We start from the raw sequence: 21232 nt of genomic DNA on the forward strand, positions 1-21232 counted from the left end.
AGCATTGCTTCCTATATGCTCTACTTTCCTCCCCCCATGTCTCCTTTATGCCTTCCTTTGGTCGTTGCTACCTGTAAGAGCCTGGTAGTTGTTTACTCCAATATGTATGACCCTCTTCCTCCTAACTAACAAATCCTCATTTTTTAATTGGGCACATCAAACCACATTTCTCAGCCCTCCTTGGAATCAAGTGTCACTCTGTATCACACTTCTGGCCAATAAGTTATAAGAAGACTATTTTCTTGGGCTTATAGAAAGTCTCTAAGAAGAAGGGGCTTGACTTTCTTCCTCCTTTTCCCATCTAAGATATGAAAATGATGGCTGGAGCTTCAGCAGCCACCTTGACAATGGAAGTCACACATTACATATAGTTGGGCAGAAGAATAAAATAAGCTAGATCTTGATGATACATGGTGTTGCACTCTCTATCTTTAAAATAAACAAGCCACTGTTATTTTCAGTTACTTCCAATATAAAACCAAATATAATTCTTACAAATATATTAACAGAACTCTAATTTTCTTCAGGTATCAGGCAACTTGGGGCAGGGTGAGAAAATGGGCCCCTCTCAGCCCAAAGAGGTGACTTGATTAATCTAAGCCAATCTTGATAATTCCATTCTGTTACAATGACTGGCCTAGAAGTGACCATGTGACACAATTCCAGCTAAGGGCCCCATGCAAAACCAATAACATGTCCCTGGTATTTAAAGGATCTGGCATTTTCTTCAGATAACCACTCATAATTTCTCTGTTTTTACTAAGAGTTCTTTTTCACCTGCAGATCTCAAAAACACTTCACAAAAAATCGCTTACTAAACTTCACCATTACTTTGAAGCTTTGTACCCAATATGGCTACTATTGATAAAATTAAGGTGGACAGTAAATTACGTGATATTTTTCAGCCGCTACATAAACATCTAGAGTGATAACTGAAAGTGACATTAAAGATCAAGTCAGAATATTTAAATATCCTAGATGTAAAGTACCTCTGTTCATTCAATTCATCCTTCATTTATTAAATATAAATTTGTAGTGTATTTGCAAAGCTAGATGACTGGGATCTGTTACTTGGTTTCAAAGAAAGTACAGCTGGTAGAGAGTTGGCAAGAACACAACTATAACACAATATGTAAAGCATGTAATCATCCTGGTGATTCTTACATTCAACCAAAGGCAGAGGGATAAACTTTCATCTTCTTTTTCTTTTGATAACAAATTTATTTTTGGTGATACTATACTGTATGCGCTTATGTTCCTATATAGGATAGTGGAACAGATTATGGTAAGAATGTTTTCATGGAGCTTAACTATTCCTGACTCAATATTGACAAAATAAACCATCCTTAACAACAGCTTGCTACCAGTAAGATGCATGGAATATTAAAATAGAGTCTGTCATCAGCTTGTGGTTAGGAAACATTCACACCACAAGCAGTAAATGCCTAGAATCAGATTTCCTATAATTGATTGTTGAATTGCATGCAAGAGATGGATTTTTTTCTATCAGAATTATTTCCAAATTTAGATTCTTGACATTAAGTAAAAAAGGAAAAACCTTCCATTGTAACTGGTTTTGAAGAATTTTTTTTTTTTAGTTCAGACCAAGTTAAAGAAGCATACCTAAAAACTATAATAGACCAAAATAACCACATTTTCCTTAACTAGTACTTCATCATTTTATTTATATATGATCACACTGGTGATAAATGTTATTTAGCCTACATAAATTGACAAAAAGCATAATCTTGAAAATCAGTTTTTAAACATTCATCCAGTTTGCAAGTAACTGATAATTTAAAGTCAAACTATATATCATCTATTTTATTCTTAGCAAGTTAAGAAAACATCACAGAACAATTGAATTATTCCTACAGCTTGAATGAGGAATGACGTACCAAAGTTAACTCAAACCATCAATAATTTAATCCTTTTGGAGCTTAGAAAACTGCTCAACATCAATATTTTCTTTTCTTTCACCAAATTGGTCCCTCACTTAAACCAGTCTGTGGAACAGTGGTCACATAAAATAGCTCTCTATGTGATTTAACAGGAGACATAAATGAATATCCTAACTGTACCATCCTGCAGGAGTAAATCCATTGTCTTTGCAATCAAGTAGGTTGCCCTAAAGCAGAGGTTGGGAACCTTTTTGGCTGAGAGAGCCACGAACGCCACATACTATTTTAAAATGTAATTCCGTGAGAGCCATACAACGACCATGTACGTTATGCATCATCCAATAAAAATTTGGTGTTGTCCCGGAGGACAGCTGTGATTGGCTCCCGCCACTCTCAACCATAAACATGAGCAGTAGGAAATGACTGGATTGTAATACATGAGAATGTTTTATATTTTTAACGTTATTATTATTTTTTATTAAAGATTTTTCTGCAAGCCAGATACAGCCATCAAAAGAGCCACATCTGGGCCCTGGCCGGTTGGCTCAGTGGTAGAGTGTCGGCCTGGCATGCAGGAGTCTCAGGTTCGATTCCCGGCCAAGGCACACAGGAGAAGCACCCATCTGCTTCTCCACCCCTCCCCCTCTCCTTCCTCTCTGTCTCTCTCTTCCCCTCCCGCAGCCAAAGCTCCATTGGAGCAAAGTTGGCCTGGGTGCTGAGGATGGCTCCATGGCCTCTGCCTCAGGTGCTAGAATGGATCTGGTTGCGACAGAGCAACGCCCCAGATGGGCAGAGCATCACCCCCTGGTGGGCATGCCAGGTGGATCCCGGTTGGGAGCATGCGGGAGTCTGTCTGACTGCCTCCCCGTTTCCAGCTTTGGAAAAATACAAAAAAAAAAAAAAAAAAAAAAATAGCGCTACATATGGCTCGCAAGCCATAGGTTCCCGACCCCTGCCCTAAAGGCTTAACAGGCTCTGACTCTGACACAGTTCCTTCTAGTGTGTACTTTGGACAACTGTTTGCTCTACTTGAAAACTGAACAACACAAACGCATTATTTCTTTAACTACTGACAAGAGGTTTCATTATCCAGGACTCAGGTTCTTTGAAGAAGAGCAGGCAGGCTGTACAAGTGCTTTTCTGGGTATTTTCTATAAAGACAATGCCTGGGTTTCGTTACAACTTTTTTTTTTTTTTTTAATAAATTTTTATTAATGGTAATGGGATGACATTAATAAATCAGGGTACATATATTCAAAGAAAACATGTCTAGGTTATTTTGTCATTAAATTATGTTGCATACCCCTCGCCCAAAGTCAGATTGTCCTCCGCCACCCTCTATCTAGTTCTCTGTGCCCCTCCCCCTCCCCCTAACTCTCTTCCTCCCTCCCTCCCATGTCCTCCCTCCCCCCACCCCTGGTAACCGTTACAACTTTTAACTGCTAAGCTTCCCTGATGCATAGAAAGAACAGTTGTTTGGAGCCTGTGATCTCTAGTAGGTCACAAGGTGACTCCTGGCATGGCCCCTGTACTCATCACAGCATTATACCTTTAGTACTTGGGTTGCAAATAATCACACACCTGCAGGCACAGCTAATGAGAACAAATAACTTTCAGTGTCACCTGACAGCTTTCTTCTCCAAAGAAAGGAAAATCAGCAGCCAGTCTGGGGCACTGGAAATTGAGACCCAACTGAGCCAAGCTGACAATCCCAGAGCCCCTGGCTTGTCTTATAACTTCCTGTGCGCTTTCTGTGGGGGCCGACTGGCTTGCTCAGGGAGATGAGCAGTGTAGGAAAATGGCCGGAGATTAGATGTTGCCCTGAAACAAGTCTTTGGTGCGGACTTTGGAATGCCAAGTCCTGCCGGGGCAGAACGCCGCCTTGGCAAACCCTGATAAGATTGTTTAAAGGAAACAGCTGATTCTTATGGCCTATTTTCCTACATACCTCGCAGGGGTCCCCAAACTTTTTCACAGGGGGCCAGTTCACTGTCCCTCAGACCATTGGAGGGCCGCCACATACAGTGCTCCTCTCACTGACCACCAACGAAAGAGGTGCCCCTTCCGGAAGTGCTGCCGGGGGCCGGATAGATGGCCTCAGGGGACCGCATGCGGCCCGCGGGCCATAGTTTGGGGACGCCTGCTAGTTAATCATCCTTCTCTGCAGCTGAATCCATGCTCTGCTAATTTAACCCAGGCCCTGCTAATTTGCTTGATGAGTGAAGAAATTAATATGATGAGGCTGCAGAGATCTGGGTTCTCGGTTCTAAAGGCTGGGAGTCTCCTGTACCCGTCTTTTCTCTATGTTGTGTCTTGTGCATGTTTTTTCAGTCCTGTAGCACCTTCCTTTTATGCACGCCCATTGCCGAGCTGGTTTCGGCAGAGCAGGGCTGTAGGTGACACAGAGGGGCCCTGTATATATCTCTCCTGTCCTCTCAGTAAGAATTCTCAGACAATCCAGCTCTTCAGACCCTGGCTGCTATAACACACCTCTTTGCTCTTCCTCCCTCCCAGGCTCGCAGCGGTCGCGATTCCTCCTAGCCTTCACCCAGAAGGGGCAGGGAGAGGGAGAAGAGTCAGGCTGAGGAGTTGTCAGTCATCTTGCTGCAAAACAGGCCCTGAGGCTGAATGAGAAGCCCCCTCTGTGAGTTTATTCAGCGAAGAGCCAGTTCTCACCATTTCCAGAAGACAACCCAGGGCTGGACGGTTGGGAAGGGACAAGGAATTCAAAAGGTCTGGGGCGCTGACAATCCTGTCCTAAGCCTGGTGGTCTCACTTTAGTCCTTTCTCCTGCTATTGTATCATGCAAAACAATGTAGTTTAACAACTGGTTGAAAAAGCACAAGTTCTGGCAAATGTGCTTTGGAGAACATTTCTCTGTTTTTTAGCTTGGTCCTGAAGAGCACTGAGCAGAACCACAAGAAAGCCTCAGGTTTGGGTTTAAAGATTGCCTGTGTTGATGTGGATTATATACTGATATGGACAGGGTGGGAAGGACAGCCTCTAAGTTGTGAAAAATTATGAGATAATAGACAAGCCAGAGGAATCACCTTGGATAATATCTGATATAAAGTAGTCACCCCATAAATGTTAAATCATAATGTTAAGTCACTCAAACTTCAGAGAATAAAATTCATTTTCAGGTTAGCAGTTAGGAATAAGGAATTTCATTTTTAAAGAGAGGAAGTGTGTACAGGTAATATAAATGTGTATATATACATCAGTAAGCACCTATATTATTTATTTACCTGGTAAAAAATTCCTGTAAAATACTGGAAGTGAGAGAAATTCATTTAAACATATATGTGGTATTCCAGGGAAAACTAATGTGGAAATTAAGTTGTAGCTGGTAATCTCCATTCATTTATTTAGTCATTCAACAAACACATATTAAGCACCAAGTATGAGCCAAGAGCTGTGCTGGGTCTTGGAGAAATGATGGTGATGAGAACCCAGGTGCTACCTCACAGTGGTTAGAGTCTGGGGCAGACACAAGAAGTAGATCATCTGTTGATATCATGGTCCTTTCATGACAAGAGCATTCAATGCCTGTAATAGCCTTTCATCTACATCTATCAGATACTGATTCTAAAGATGACGCAGGGCGCAGATGTGGGTACAGAACGAGAATGTCCTGATACTGAGGCCACAACCCAATCTTGGCATATAGAATAGGAATCAGAGAGATAATTAAGAACTGTTCTTAGCAACCTGCTTCTGCCTTTATTTAGCCTTTGTTTAAAAGAAATTCTAGTGCTTTTTCTTTGTCTGAACTATATCCAAAGGTCCAGTTTCCCCCACTTGCTCTCTGAAGTGCAGAGCACACAGAAGTCAGGAGGGGCTGCGTACGGCATCTCCACTGCCTGCTCAGAGCTCTGGCCAGCTAGAACAGTCTGAAGGGGAGGTAGCTTCTTCAGCTTCTGGGTGCAAAACCCCCACCTGGGAAGTTTGTTAACACCGCCGATTCCCTCACCCTCCTCCTGCTTGAGAAGGGAGGGCAAGGCCAGAGAGTCTCTGTGTTTGTCGCAATCGTCACACATCTTTTAGACACAGAAGGGGCTCAGAAACACACTTGGAGAAACACTGAGACGGAGTTCATGTTTCCTTGCTCAAACAGTGTTGAGTAATTGGAAATAACCACAATTTCCACATGGGTCTGTTGTTCTGCCATCAAAGCCAAGTTTTTGAAGCTCTCATCCATGGAAACTTCCTAAAATTGCTCTCTAAGGCACAGCACTCACAGAACCTAAGGCAGAGGTCTTAATTGTGGCTGAACATTATAACCCCTGAGACACTATAAAAAATTCTACTGTCCTTTAGGTCAGAATCAGACCAGTCTGGGGCGGGGGGCAGACAGCAGTACTTTTAAAACTCTCCAGGTAAGTCCAACAGGCAGGTAAGGCTGAAAACCACATGTGCTTCTAGGTCGCAAACTTCACCTGCTCCAGCTTCTGCTAAAGACCCTTTTCAGTTCTGCCCTTCACCACCTGCCCACCCACCCACCACTCCTGCCCTTTGGTGACTGTGCTTGTGTTCTCTGAGTCCCCAAGGCACCTCACCTTCCCTGCGAGTCCCCCCACACAATTCCTCTGTGATTCACCCCCCTTCACTCTCCTAGGCTGGAGTCACCTTGAGCTCCCAGGGCCTGGGTGAGGTTCATTCCCAACAAAGATTTGTACGACACAACTGAATCCATCTAAATGCAAGGTAGCAGTTCGAGGAAATGCTATTTTATTATTTTATATGCGTCATTACACTTGTCTACTTGGGGTTGAATTGGTCTTAGAGGGACTGGTCAAGGCAATACCGAGAATGAATAGCTATTCATTGCTTGCCAGTAAACTTGTTTGTCAAATAGAAGGCAAAGGTATTAGACTCAAACACTGCAACCTGACCCTCAAGAAAGGTCAAGATCCATCCTTGGTTTCGCCTTTGCATTGCAAGGCGGGGTGATGAGGAGCGAGATGGCAGTAGAGGTGATGGGGAAGTGGTCAAGTGTGCGTGCACTGTGTGTGTGCACATGCCTGGCTAGCAAGCCCGTGTGTGCGTGCGCATGTGTGTACTATACATGTGGATCTATTTTCTCCTGAATAAACACACCATTTTATTGGAACACACAGAGGGAATTTCTGACTCTCAAGTGTTTTCCCCAAATTCTCAATATATTTTTCATTTCCCAGAAAATAACAAGCAGTGAAAAGGGACTGAAGAACATTTATATTTATACTTTATTCATCTGTGTACATTTTCTGAAACCCACTAGCAAGGAAATAACTTACATGAGACCTTACCTTGTTAGTTTGTCTAATTAAGATAAAACACCTTGAAAAGAATTTCCAGTTGGCAGTACTACTATATTCAAGCATCCCTGTGAGAACATTCTCTTACAATGCATGGAAACGGACTGTCTATCCCAACGCAATTACTTACAAAACAACTGGCATGTGTAATCAGGAGCCAGTATTCATGAATACAAAACATCTGTATTGCTCAAAGGTGCTGCTTTGTTGCAAATCACCTCCCTGGCAACAGTTAATGTTTGCAATTAAGAACAGAGGAACGCTCCCTCTAAAAATATCTGTCTTCAATGGAAACTTTACATGAAATGATTTTGTGAGTGCAAACTTATGTTTGCCCAACACTTTCTGATGAAAACTTCAGAATGCATGCAGAGGGGACATAAGGAAAACAGAATACAAGTTTCCTTAAAGAAATGCTGTAAGCTTTTTGATTGACGGGGAGGGGTGACTTGTAGGAGAGCTGCAGCAATGACTTTACCGTGGTGTGAGTTACACAAATTTGACTTCTGAATACAGATGAAGTCTCATTGGAAAGTTTTGTACAGAAGATTAAAGTAAAGCTTTGCTGATCAATACATATGACCCAAGGGCAATGTTTGTTCCTTTAAATATCCTTGGTTCTATTTGGTCTCTCTTGCCCTAAACTCTGATGGGACCAAGGACCTGGGGAACAGGGGTAAGAAGTGCTCAACTGGTCTCACTGGACTCTGAATCATCATTTTCCCTTTCATGCCAATTTCAGCTTTGGACATTGTAAAGATTGCTGAGTTTTTTTTTAAGTCCTGACAGTGCAGAGAAATGCCGATGCCATTTTGAGTAACTAATACATATGGCTGGAAACGTTAAATAATTTAACTATTAAATATTAAACAATTAAAAACCATTTCTATAGGACATTGTGAGACTTCTTCCCCATATACAGTAAACAGCATGCAAAGCGGTCTGTGTAATGAGGACTGCAGTGCTCAAACTGTAGGGGGCTTCAGCGTCACCGTCACCGGAGGGCTTGCTGACACACGGAGCCCCTGCTGGCCCTCGCCCAGTAGCCCTGGTTATACAGGTTCAGGGTGGGACCTGAGAATTTGCATTTCTAACAAGAATCCAGGTGATGCTGCTGGCCCAGGATGACATTTAAGAATCACCGTGTAGGCGAACAGTGAGCACCTGCCTCTGAGGGGGAGGCCACCTTCCGTTGGAAGTGAGCAGAGAGCTGTATGTGCCGGTGCCCATGTCAGAACTGGGATCTGAGACTGTGTTCTCCATAGTATAACCCTTCACATTATGGGACAGTGGGTGGGAGGACTGTCAGGGGGCAGAAGGGGATAAAAAGATTAAAAGGAGTTTGTTGGAAAAGGTTTTCCCAATTCTTAGTGAGGAAGAAAAGACTGATGATACATTGCTAGTTTCTTCTGGTAAGGTAATAGAACCCATACTTTCCTTATTCTCTTAAAATCTGTGTCAGCTATATCTTGACAACTCTCAAACTGAATCTACTAGAAGGACAAGTGCAAGTGTTACGGTACTGGGCAGACAGTTCAAAAAAGTCATCCCATTAAGCTAGTAAGTCTAATTACCAACAAAGCCTCGGATGAGAGTGTGCCCGGGAGGTGACAGCCAGTCCTGTGGACGGCGCAGCAGACTGGGCACGCTCCCTCTAATGCTCAGACGACGGGGGGAGAGCAGGGCCCTCACTCAACGTCAGTTTCCCCTCGCCCCTCAGGAATTATGAAACACCCACCAACTTTGCCTCCGCCTCTTTGTTATCATCAAGTAATATCTTTCAAGTTCACTCCTGGGTGGTTCCTATCTTCTTCCATTTGCTCCAACTTTCTTCTTCACCCTCCTTTCCACCCAGGCTTGCTCTCACTGATTTCTCCTCTCTGGCTGACAGCTGTGCACGCCATCCCCGCCCGCGCAGCTGTAGTTCAGCATTTTCAGGAATGGCATCCTGTGGGAGGGGCACCATGCCCTGCCACAGCCCCATTCACAGGCCAGGATCACACTCTCTGGATGGAGGGATTCATCACACAGCGAGGCACACCCCTGCCATGCCCTAGGAATCTCAAACAGTATCCAGAGGGGATTTAGAGATGCCTGTATAATGGGATGGGAGAGGCGGGAAGAGGGAGGGGAAGGGGATGGAACCGCTGACCTTCCTGCCCCGTGCACACACGCTCACAACCTTCCTCTGGAGGACAAACGCTGTGTCTGCGGAGCCCACTAATGGATGCGGATTAAGATCTGACTAAGGAAATTCTAAGCAGTGCACCCTCTTGTCAGGAGCTCTCCATTCCACTTACTTCATCAAGACATCGCTCATACTGTTCCCTTTGATTTTCATTTTCCAAAGCCAATGCTGAATTCTCTGCCTGCAGTAAGATACAAAAATAATACAAATAAATCAATGAAATGTTGTATTATGTGACAACATACTCAATAGAATTACTAAATATACTTCCTCAGGATCTAAAACAACCTTTCAGAAGAGCCTTTGACAAGTTTGCTCTGACTACTGTTATTAATATCTCAGGGATGACGTCTGTCTTATCACCTGCTTTACAAAAATACATTGCCCTTTAAAGCAATGTAAAATTTGATATTCTGAACAGGTAGGGAATCAAATCATGGCTGGATTGAGAGTGGTTCTATGAAAAGATTACAATGTTTATTTCATTCTATGAAAAGTACATGTAAGAAATATCTGTCTGCTTCATTATGATCCTTCACAGCCCCATAGGCCAGCATCTGTTCAGGCCACAGAAAAGAATCTCGCATCAATTCACAAAAGCAAAATTCCAAATGCAAACTAAACATGCTGTTTTTTTGGTTAATCAATAACTTCTGATCATAAGAATATATAATGAGAAATTTAAGAATTGAATTATACTTAAAGAGTCTTACTTCCTGTCACTCTTGTTTTAGAATTACTGTTTTCCTGCACCTCAGAGCCATATGGGTATCTGAATGCCACATTCATTATTATAAGATACTAGGTGGAATATGGTTACTAGGTTACTATGTAGAATAATTAGGGAAAACAGTAATTAGAATAAGTATAGTAGATTTTAGGAGGAGCATGGCATGGTGGCATAAGGAGTGATCTGGGTCCATTTCCGCCATGGTTGGCCCTAGCGCAAATTCTGAACTGTGCGAGTTACCCTTTCTGGGGAGAAGGAAGTAAAGAGAAAAGGGGGAGGTAGTGACCACCACAGCCCCACTCCCTGAAGCAAACATGGCTCTACCAACCCCTTTCCTACAACATTTGGGGGGGGAGGGATAGAGCTCTGAAACAATTCTTTCAAAATTATGCTATAATTTTTAGGTGGTACAGAAATCAACATTTTTCCTTTATAGTCTTTTCCTATCAATTATCTAAAAAATGACTTGGAAATATTTTCAAACTTACAGATGACTTGCAAGAATAGTATGAAGAATTGCCACCTTTCCCTCAGATTCACCAATTGTTATCATTTTTCTGCATTAGCTATATCATTCTCTTTCACTTCCGTTTTTTTCTACAACTTGAGAGTAAGTTGCAGACATGATTCTCTTGACCCTTAAAACTTCTCTGTGTCCTAATAACAAAGATATTCTCTTTAAAAAGCCACAGTTTCGTTTTCAAGTTCAGAAAATACATACATAACATCAAAACTCTTCAATCCTACAGTACATACATTTTTAACACTACAAAAATAGTATTAAGAAGTCACATCATGTGCGGCACAGTCTACCAGCTGTCAATAATATTGAAGTCAATATGCAAATCAGAAGTTTCAATTTTTAAATATTTCTCTTTGTTTTTACATGTTTATAGAATCTCACATCTCTCAAATTGGAAATGACCTTGGAGATGAGCTGCGTGCCTTCCCAGCCAATGCAGGGACGATTTCTACCGCCTTTTCAGCAGATCCTTAGCCTCCCCTGGATACTTCTAGCCAGCTCAGAACACAGCAACAAAAGGACCATGTCTCTGCCCTGGAGATGTGCACAGCTTAGAAGGAACCATGAGTTAAAGCAGTAAATGTTATAATATATGTATTATATTAATGTTATTTTATTCAAAACAATATATTGATACATGTTGGAATTCATATAATAAATATATAATTCTCTAAAAAAAAGTCACATTGTTTTTCTCTTTTAGAATGAAATTATATAGCAAAAATACTGCTCAAAAGTTACTAGATTGGTACACCCTGACATTAGTGTGGTTATGTTATTTATTTGGAATTCAGTTCACCTTATGTGTTTCTGATAGTATTCAAATTTAACCTGTCCTCTTCTCGTTGGTTGCATTTTATTTTATTTTGTTTTATTTTTATTTTTTATTTTTTACCATGGAAAAACATTAACATGATTCCAAAAGTCAAAACCACACTAAACGCTACACTCAGTGACGTACCCCTCCTACCCTCAACCCCATTTACATCTACACCTTACAAGTTCATGACTCCTTTTGTGTCTTACTTTATCTGTTACTATCTGGTTAAAAACATGTCCCTGACTCCCTCCTCTTATATGTTACAGTCAACATGTCCTTCCCCCTCCATCTCCCTTTCTACTTTATCGGTGCATTCCAGGTTCAGGTGTTGCTCTCTAACTTCTGCCCTTATCTTTGTTTTAGCCTCTTCACTGGCTGATGATTGGAGAGGTTAGTCTTACACTTCTCTTTTATTTCTAGAGCACCTTACAATTTTCCCTCTTCCTTTTCCCTTCACAACCACATTTCCCAATGGCACCTCCCCTTTCCTCTTTGCTTCCTTCTCCCTGGGAATGCTGCCTCTCTGACACAGCCCCCTGAGGCCCCACAAATCCAGGAGCCCCCGCCCACAGCCAGCCTGGGAACCACTAAGCTCCATCTGCAGTCAGCACTGAGCATGTGCTGCGAGACCTTCTCGTTCCGGAGGTGCCTTCCTCACAGCCTCTGCTACCACCTCCAGGGACATAAGGCTCACAGCCATAGGGCTGTGGGTATTTGGTGTTTACTTATCTCCTTAGAGGAATCTGAAGTTCTAGCGTTCTATTTTCTGGTAATGCAAAAGTCATGGTTATGTGTGGTTTTATTTGTGCGGATGCATCATAAGTTTCAGATATAGGCCAGTTTGTTACTTAGCAGTGAAGCTCGGGTCAAATGTCTGAACCAGGATGGGCACAAAAGTTGAGGAAAAGCACCGAGGGAGAGTCTGCTTGGAGCTGCTCTTGTCACCGCATCATCTTAACCTTAGTTATAGTCTGAGCCCCAGGAGTCAAACCCCTGTTTCTTCTTCAGGTTTCAGTTCTAATCCTTGGCTTCAACCTCGTCCCTCTGGGCTCAAATCCCTGTTTCAGCAGCACCCCCAACATGTCTGTCCCCGAGCTGAGATTTCACAATGTTTGGTTCCATTCCCCTCATGGGCACAGCACAGAACCCAATCCTCTACCCTCGCACTGACCATCTGAACTTGGAAAGCACTGGTTATGCACGGATTGTTTTCTCTCTTTATTCCCCTCTCAAGCTAAACTGCAGACTCTTCCTGACATGCTGCTGTCTTCCTCGGGGGTTGCTTCAGCCTGTCAATTGAACCTCTTCTGTACCTGCAGCTGGTGTAACTTCTCGTTTCCCTACCCAGCCCAGGAGGGAGGGCTGCTCCCAGGTTCCCGTCTCGCTCCCCTGCAGTGTTCAGGGCGACGCCAGCTCGTCTAACCCTCAACAAGTCACTCAGCCTCGCTGGGTTTGCAGTTCTTAGGCAATATATGAAGGAAACAAACCCGCCAACCTGCAGAGTGACTTCCAGATCAAATATTTGGACACCACGATGTGAGGGGAAACTGCTGAAATTCCAATTCTATGAGCCCACTGCAAGATTTCTTAGTAGAAATCCAGCTTTTGTGAAGTCCGCTGGTTCTAGTAGGGTAATAGGAGGAAATAAGGGGAGAACTACAATGCTGGTTTACGTTGCTTTGCTTTAAATGTCTTTGAAAAAACTGGTAAGGAAATAAAGCTGAAAATGGGTATTTATATGGGATATCTGTATCTTGCTCCTACCCATACTATCACACTACATTAACACTACCTTCGATCCATTCAGACAATTACCATCATTACACCGTGTACACTGCCTGCCTCGCATTTACAACTCTCTGACAATCTATTACAGGCAAGTAAATTAAACACTCAAAGGGTGCTAGTAAAGATGCAATAGTCACATTTATGGTTATCGTGTTCAGTCACAGAGCCCCATTTGATTGATATAATCTTACATATCTCAGGGGACAATGGAGATATTAACAATTATTTTAGTGAAGTTAAAATAATCTTGAACTCATGGTTTTCTTTCATCCATGTGCAGTTATGAGAAATTCAGGATTAACCAGCTACCAACATGAGACAGCAGGGGGGAAAAAGCAAGAAAAGAAATCCTCAAACTGAATGTGATTAAAAAAAAATAATGAGAGCCTGGCTGGTTGGCTTAGTGATAGAGCGTCAGCTGGGGTATGGATACACCAGGCTCGATTCCTGGGCAGGGCGTGCAGGAGAAGCACACATTTCTCTTTATTCTTCTGTAATATGGACTAGTTCTTTCATATTTCACAATCGACATTTTATACAAGAGTATAGGTCAGTTATTTTGTAGAATTTCCTTTAATTTGACTTTGTTTGATGTTTCTTCATGGTTAGATGAAGTATTTTTGGCAAGAATACTACAACAATAATATCCTGTCCTCAGAGCACCGTGACATGAGGCAGATGGTACCGATTTATCCCATTATTATATGTTAACTTTGATCACTTGCTTAGGTTAGGATCTACCGGATCTCTCCACTAAGAAGTTATTCACTTCCCTTTGTAACCAGTAAATACATTCTAGGAATTAGTTAAACCTATGTAAACATGCAAAGTTTCTGAGATTGTGCAAATATCTGAATATTCACTCTTCCATTCATTAACTTTAGTATCTATTCATAATTATTATATACAGTGTGTCCGTAAAGTCATGGTGCACTTTTGACCAGTCACAGGAAAGCAACAAAAGACAATAGAAATGTAAAATCTGCACCAAATAAAAGGAAAACTCTCCCAGTTTCATACCTATTCAGTGCAGTTCCATGTGGGCTCACGCACAGATTTTTTAGGGCTCCTTAGGTAGCTATCCCATAGAGCCTCTACAGACTCGTCACTGACTGATGGCCTACCAGAACGGGGTTTCTCCACCAAACTGCCGGTTTCCTTCAACTGCTTATCCCACCGAGTAATGTTATTCTTATATGGTGCCGCTTCGTTATAAACGCGCCGATATTCACATTGCACTTTGGTCATGGATTCAAATTTAGCGAGCCACAGAACACACTGAACTTTCCTCTGTACCGTCCACATCTCGACTGGCATGGCCGTGGGCTGCTCCACTGTATAAACGGTGTTACGTCATCATCTGCGCATGCGCACATGCTGCCACATCATCCCACAGAAACTGGGAGGGTTTTCCTTTTATTTGGTGCAGATTTCACATTTCTATCTTTTGTTGCTTTCCTGTGACTGGTCAAAAGTGCACCATGACTTTACGGACACGCTGTGTATGTATGTATGTGTGTGTGTGTGTGTGTGTGTATATATATTTTTACAAAGAGAGAGTCAGAGAGAGGGATAGATAGGGACAGACAGACAGGAATGGAGAGAGATGAGAAGCATCAATCATCAGTTTTTCATTGCAATACCTTAGTTGTTCATTGATTGCTTTCTCATATGTGCCTTGACCATGGAGCTACAGCAGACCAAGTAACCCCTTGCTTGAGCCAGCGACCTTGGGTCCGAGCTGGTGAGCTTTGCTCAAACCAGATGAGCCCATGCTCAAGCTGGCGACCTCGGGGTCTCGAACCTGGGTCCTCCGCATCCCAGTCCGACGCTCTATCCACTGCGCCACCGCCTGGTCAGGCATATTCATAATTATTTTTGCCTGAAACTATTATTACAGTGTTGATTACCAAATAGTAATTTTTATTTTTTAATTTTTATTTTAAATTACCTACATATCATATTAGTTTCAAGTATACAACATAGTGATTAGACATTAATACAACTGACTAATAAGTGATCACCCAGTAAGCCTAGTATATATCTGCCACCATACATACTTCCTACAATATTATTGACTATATTCCCTATACTGTACATTATTACCATGACTCTTTTTATAATTGGCAACTTATACATTGCCATCCGTCTCCTTTATCACCCACCCCCCACCCCTCTCCCAACTGGCACCCATCAAAATGTTCTCTGTATCTATTATATGAGTTTGTTTCTGTTTTGTTTGCTTATTTATTTATTTTAGATTACATATATACATGAAATCACGTGGTATTTGTCTTTCTCTGTCTGACTTATTTCGCTCAGCATAATACGTTCTAGGTCCATCCATGTTGTTGCAAATGAAAAGATTTCACTTTGAGTAATATTCCATTGTAAGTATGTACTGCATCTTCTTTATCCATTCATCTATAGATGGGCACTTTGGTTGCTTCTATATTTTGGTTATTGTAGATAATGATGTAATGAACATAGGGATGCATATGTCTTTTCAAAAAGTGGTTTGGGTTTCTTGAGGTAAATACCCAGAAGTGGAATTGCTGGGTCCTTCTTCATCTCTTCTTATAGCCTTTGCTTTTAAATCTACTTTGTCTGATATAAGTATTGCTACCCTAGCTTTTTTCTTTGTTTCCATTCGTATAAAATATCTTTCTCCATCCCTTTATTTTCAATCTGGGTGTCTTTCAATCTAAAGTTAGTCTCTTGCCCTGGCCAGGGAATTCAGTCAGAGCGTTGTCTAGATATGCCAAGATTGTGGGTACAATCCCCACTCAGGGCACATAAAACAATCCAACAATAAATGCATAAATGAGTGGAACAACAAATCAATGCTTCTCCCTTTCCCTCTTCCTTCCTTTCTCTCTAAAATCAATCAAGTAAAGAAATTTAAAAATAATAATGTAGGTGTCTTATAAGCAGCATATGCATGGTTCTGGTTTTCTTATCCATTCTTTTGGCATTCAGTCAAAAGTCACTGATGTCTTTTGATTGGAGCGTTTAATCCATTTCCATTTAAAAGTAAATGGTAAGTATGTGGTTCTTGCCATTTTATTATTCATCTTTTCCATTCTTTTCTTTCTTCCTCTTAATGAAAGCCCTTCAATATTTCTTGTTTTTTTTTTCATTTTTTATTAATTTATTGTGTTTACCTAGATTCTAGTGTCACCACTGAATACATTCTCTCCTCCCCTGTGTTCCCCAGTACATTCCCCTTGTCCCCCTCCTGCTAATGCCCTCCCCCCTTCCCTCCAGGATTTGCTTTTCTGCTCTCGTCCCATCCTATCACCCTATCATCCCCTTTCCCTCTGTCTGCTTTCCTTCTGGATCCTTCGATCCCTCCTCTGTCTCTATTCCGCACCTCAGTTCATATTGTTCATCAGATTCCTCATATGAGTGAGGTTATATGATATTTTTCTTTCTCTGCCTGGCTTATTTCACTTAGCATAATAGTTTCCAGGTCCATTCATGTTGTCACAAAAGGTAAGATTTCCTTCTTTTTCATGGCCCCATAGTATTCCATTGTGTATATGTACCACTGATTTTTAATCCATTCGTCCACTGTTGGACACTTGGGCTGTTTCCAGATCTTGGCTATTGTAAACAATGCTGCCATAAACATGGGGGTGCATTTCTCCTTTTGAATCATTGATGTAGTGTTCTTGGGATATATTCCTAAAAGTGGGATGGCTGGGTAAAAAGGCAGTTTGATTTTTAATTTTTTGAGGAATCTCCATACTGTTTTCCACAGTGGCTGCACCAGTCGGCATTCCCACCAGCAGTGCAGGAGGGTTCCCTTTTTTCCACATCCTCGCCAGCACTTATTCTGTGTTGTTTTGTTGATAAGCGCCATTCTTACTGGGGTGAGGTGATATCTCTTTGTGGTTTTAATTTGCATTTCTCTAATAATTAGCAATGTTGAGCATTTTTTCATTTTTTCCTACTGGCCATCTGTATGTTCTCTTTGGAAAAGTGTCTATTCATTTCTTTTGCCCATTTTTGATTGGACTGTTTATCTTCCTGATAACAGGAAGAACTTCTTATAAGTTCTTTATAAATTTTGGTTATTAACCCCTTATCAGACGTATTGTTGAATTGTGTGGTTTGCATTTTTATTTTGTTCATATTGTCTTTATCTGTACAAAACCTTTTTAGTTTGATATAGTTCCATTTGTTTATCTTGTCCTTTATTGTAAGTGGACATAAATCAGCAAATATATTGCTGTGAGAGATGTTGGAGAGTTTATTGCCTGTTTTCCTCTGGGATACTTATTGTTTCATGACTCACATTTAAGTCTTTTATCCAGTTTATTTTTGTGAATGGTGAAGTTGGTGGTCTAGTTTTATTTTTTTGCAGGTAGCTGTTCAATTTTCCCAACACCATTTGTTAAAGAGACTGTCTTTACTGCATTGTATGCTATCACCACCCTTGTCAACTCTCAATTGTTCATAAAGGTGCAGGTTTATTTCTGGGTTGTCTGTTCTGTTCCATTGATCTATATGCCTGTTCTTATGCCAGTACCAGGTTGTTTTGAGTACAATAGCCTTGTAGTATAACATGATATCAGGAAGTGTGATACCACCCACTTTATTCTTCTTTTTCAAGATTGCTGAGGCTATTCGTGTTCCTTTTTGGTTCCATATAAATTTTTGGAATATTTGTTCTATATCTTTGAAGTATGTCATTGGTATTTTAATAGGAATTGCACTGAATTTATAAATTGCTTTAGATAATATGGACATTTTAATGATGTTTATTCTTCCTAGCCATGAACATGGTATATGCTTCCACATGTTTGTATCTTCTTTGATTTCTTTTATCAATGTTTTATAATTTTCTGAGTACAAATCTTTAACCTCCTTGGTTAAATTTACTCCTAGGTATTTTATTTCTTTTGTTGCAATAGTGAAGGGGATTGTTTTCTTAATTGCTCTTTCAGATAGATCATCGTTGGTGTATAAAAATGCCTCTGATTTCTGAGTATTAATTTTATATCCTGACACCTTGCTGAATTCATTTATCAGGTTCAGTAGTTTTTTTAACTATGACTTTAGGGTTTTCTAGGTACAGTATCATATCAAATGCAAATAATGATAGTTTTACTTCTTCATTTCTAATTTGGATGCCTTTTATTTCTTCTTCTTGTCTGATTGCTGTGGCTAGGACTTCCAGTATTGTATTGAATAAGAGTGGTGAAAGGGGGCACCCCTGCCTTGTTCCTGATCTTAAGGGGATTGCTTTTAACTTTTGCTCATTGAGTATGATGTTGGCTGTGGGCCTGTCATAGATGGCCTTTATCATGTTGAGGTATGTTACCTGTATTCCCACTTTGCTGACAGTTTTGATCATAAATGGGTGCTAGATTTTATCAAATGCTTTTTCTGCATCTATTGATATTATCATGTGGTTTTTGTCCTTCCTTTTGTTTAAGTGATGAATCACATTGAATGATTTTCAAATATTGTACCAGCCTTGCCTCCCAGAATAAATCCCACTTGATCATGATGTGTAACTTTTTTCATGTACTGCTGGATCGGTTTGCTAATATTTTGTTGAGGATTTTAGCATCTAAATTCATCAGGGATATAGGCCTGTGTTGTCTTTGCCTGGTTTTGGAATCAGAATTATGCTCGCCTCATAAAAGGAGTTTGGAAGTTTTCCCTCCTCGAATTTTTTGAAATACCTTGAGAAGGATAGGAGTTAGTTCTTCTTTGAATGTTTGGTAGAATTCTCCTGTAAAGCCATCTGGCCCAGGGCTTTTGTTTGTTGGGAGGTTTTGATGACTGTTTCATCTCATTGGTTGTAATCGGTCTGTTTAAGTTTTCTGATTCTTCCAGATTGATTTTTGAAAAATTATATTTTTCAAGAAATTTGTCCATTTCACCTAGTCTGTCTAATTTTTTGGCATATAGTTCTTCATTTTTTTACAATCCTTTGTATTTCTGTTGTGTTTGTTGTTACTTCTCTACCTTCATATCTAATTTTATTAATTTGAGTTCTTTCTCTTTTTTTCTTGGTGAGCCTGGCTAAGGGTTCATTGATATTGTTTGCTTTTTCAAAGAACCAGCTTTTGGTTTCATTGATCCTCTGTATTGTTTAGTCTCTATGTCATTTATTTCTGCTCTAATCTTTATTATTTCCTTCCTTCTACTTCTTCTAGGCTTTACTTGCTGTTCTTTATCTAGTTCTTTTAGTTGCAGGATTAAGTTGTTTATTTGAGCTTTTCCTAGCTTCTTAAGGTTTGCCTGTAATGCTATAAACTTCCCTCTCAGGACTGCTTTTGCTGTGTCCCACAGATTTTGAGTTGTTGTATGCTCATTTTCATTTGTTTCAAGGAAATTTTTTATTTCTTCTTTGATCACATTGTTGATCTATTCATTATTTAATAACATGCTGTTTAATTTTCAAGTGTTTGATTGTTTTTCAGTTTTTCTATTCTAGTTTCATGCCATTGTTGTCAGAGAAGATGCTTGATATGGTTTCAATCTTCTTTACTTGTTGAGACTCATTTTATGCCCTAATATGTGGTCTATCCTAGAGAACGTACCATGCGCACTTGAAAAAAAGTATATTCTGCTGCTTTAAGGTGAAAGGTTTTGAAGATATCTATTAAATCCAGTTGATCTAGTGTGTCCTTTAAGTCTGTTGTTTCTTTAATTTTCTTTCTTGAGGATCTATCCATTGATGTTAGTGGGGTATTGAAATCCCCTACTATTATAGTATTGCTGTTAATCTCTCCCTTTATATCCATCAAAATCTGCTTTATATATTTAGGTGCTCCTATATTAGGTGCATTGATATTTATAATGGTTTTATCTTCCTGTTGGATTGTTCCTTTTATCATTATGTACCTTCTTTATTCCTTACTATAGTCTTTGTTTTAAAGTCTACTTTGTCAGATATAAGTATTGCTACCCCAGCTTTCTTTTCATTTCTATTTGCATGAAATATTTTTTTCATTCCTTTTACTTTCAGTCTATGTGTATCTTTTGTTTTGTGGTGGGTCTCCTGTAGGCAGCATATGAACTGGTCCTGTTTTCTTATTCATGCAGCTACCTTATGTCTTTGATTGGAGCATTTAATCCATTTACATTTAAGGCTATTATTTTATGTAGTTGTTTATTGCCATTTTTTTCTTTAAATCTATATTCCTCTTTTAATATATATATTTTTCCCTGCTTTGTTCTATCTACAGCAGGCCCCTTAACATTTCTTGCAGCATTGGTTTGGTTGTGATGAATTCCTTGAGTTTTGTTTTTGTTTTTGTCTGGGAAGCTTTTTATTTCTCCTTCAATTTTAAATGATAGTCTTGCTGGATAAAGAAGTCTTGGTTGTAGGTTCTTGTTCTGCATTACTTTGAATATTTCTTGCCATTCCCTTCTGGCCTCATGTGTTTCTATTGAGAAGTCAGATATCATCCTTATGGGCGTTCCTTTGTAGGTCATTGACTGTTTTTCTCTTACAGCTTTTAAAATTCTTTCTTTATCTCTTAGCTTTGGTATTTTGATTATGATATGTCTTGGTGTGGGTCTCTTTGGGTTCTTTTTTAATGGGGTTCTCTCTGCTTCTTGAACTTGTGTGACTCTTTTCTTCATCAATTTAGGGAACTTTTCAGCTATAGTTTCTTCAAAGAGCTTCTCTTCCTTGTTCTTTCTCTTGTCCTTCAGAAACCCCTATTATGCAGATATTATTTCTCTTCATGTTGTCACAGAGCTCTCTTAGCATTTCCTCAGACTTTTTAATCCTCTTTTCTTTTTGCTTTTCTGCTTCCGTGCTTTCACTTATCTTGTCCTCTAAAACTAAGTTGCTGATTCAATCCTCTGCTTCATCCAGCCTGCTTTTAATTCCTTCCAGTGTAGTCTTCATTTCTGATATTGTGCTTGTCATTTCTGTCTGGTTCTTCTTTATGATTTCTGTGTCCTTTTTGATGCTTACAATTTCTTTATTGAGGTGTTCATTAAGTTCATCC

At 40.3% G+C, this 21232-nt stretch overlaps 1 protein-coding gene across 1 annotated transcript in view; it reads right to left on the minus strand.

Moving 5' to 3' along the window:
* Positions 1-21232, minus strand: part of NCKAP5 (NCK associated protein 5) — a 1041554-nt gene that overhangs the window by 202535 nt on the left and 817787 nt on the right. Inside the window, exon 8 of the mRNA XM_066346570.1 lies at positions 9502-9570. Coding sequence (XP_066202667.1) covers positions 9502-9570 — 69 coding nt within the window. The remainder of the gene's footprint in view (positions 1-9501; positions 9571-21232) is intronic.

Source organism: Saccopteryx leptura, chromosome 7 (assembly GCF_036850995.1).
Source record: "Saccopteryx leptura isolate mSacLep1 chromosome 7, mSacLep1_pri_phased_curated, whole genome shotgun sequence".
Lineage (NCBI taxonomy): Eukaryota > Metazoa > Chordata > Mammalia > Chiroptera > Emballonuridae > Saccopteryx > Saccopteryx leptura.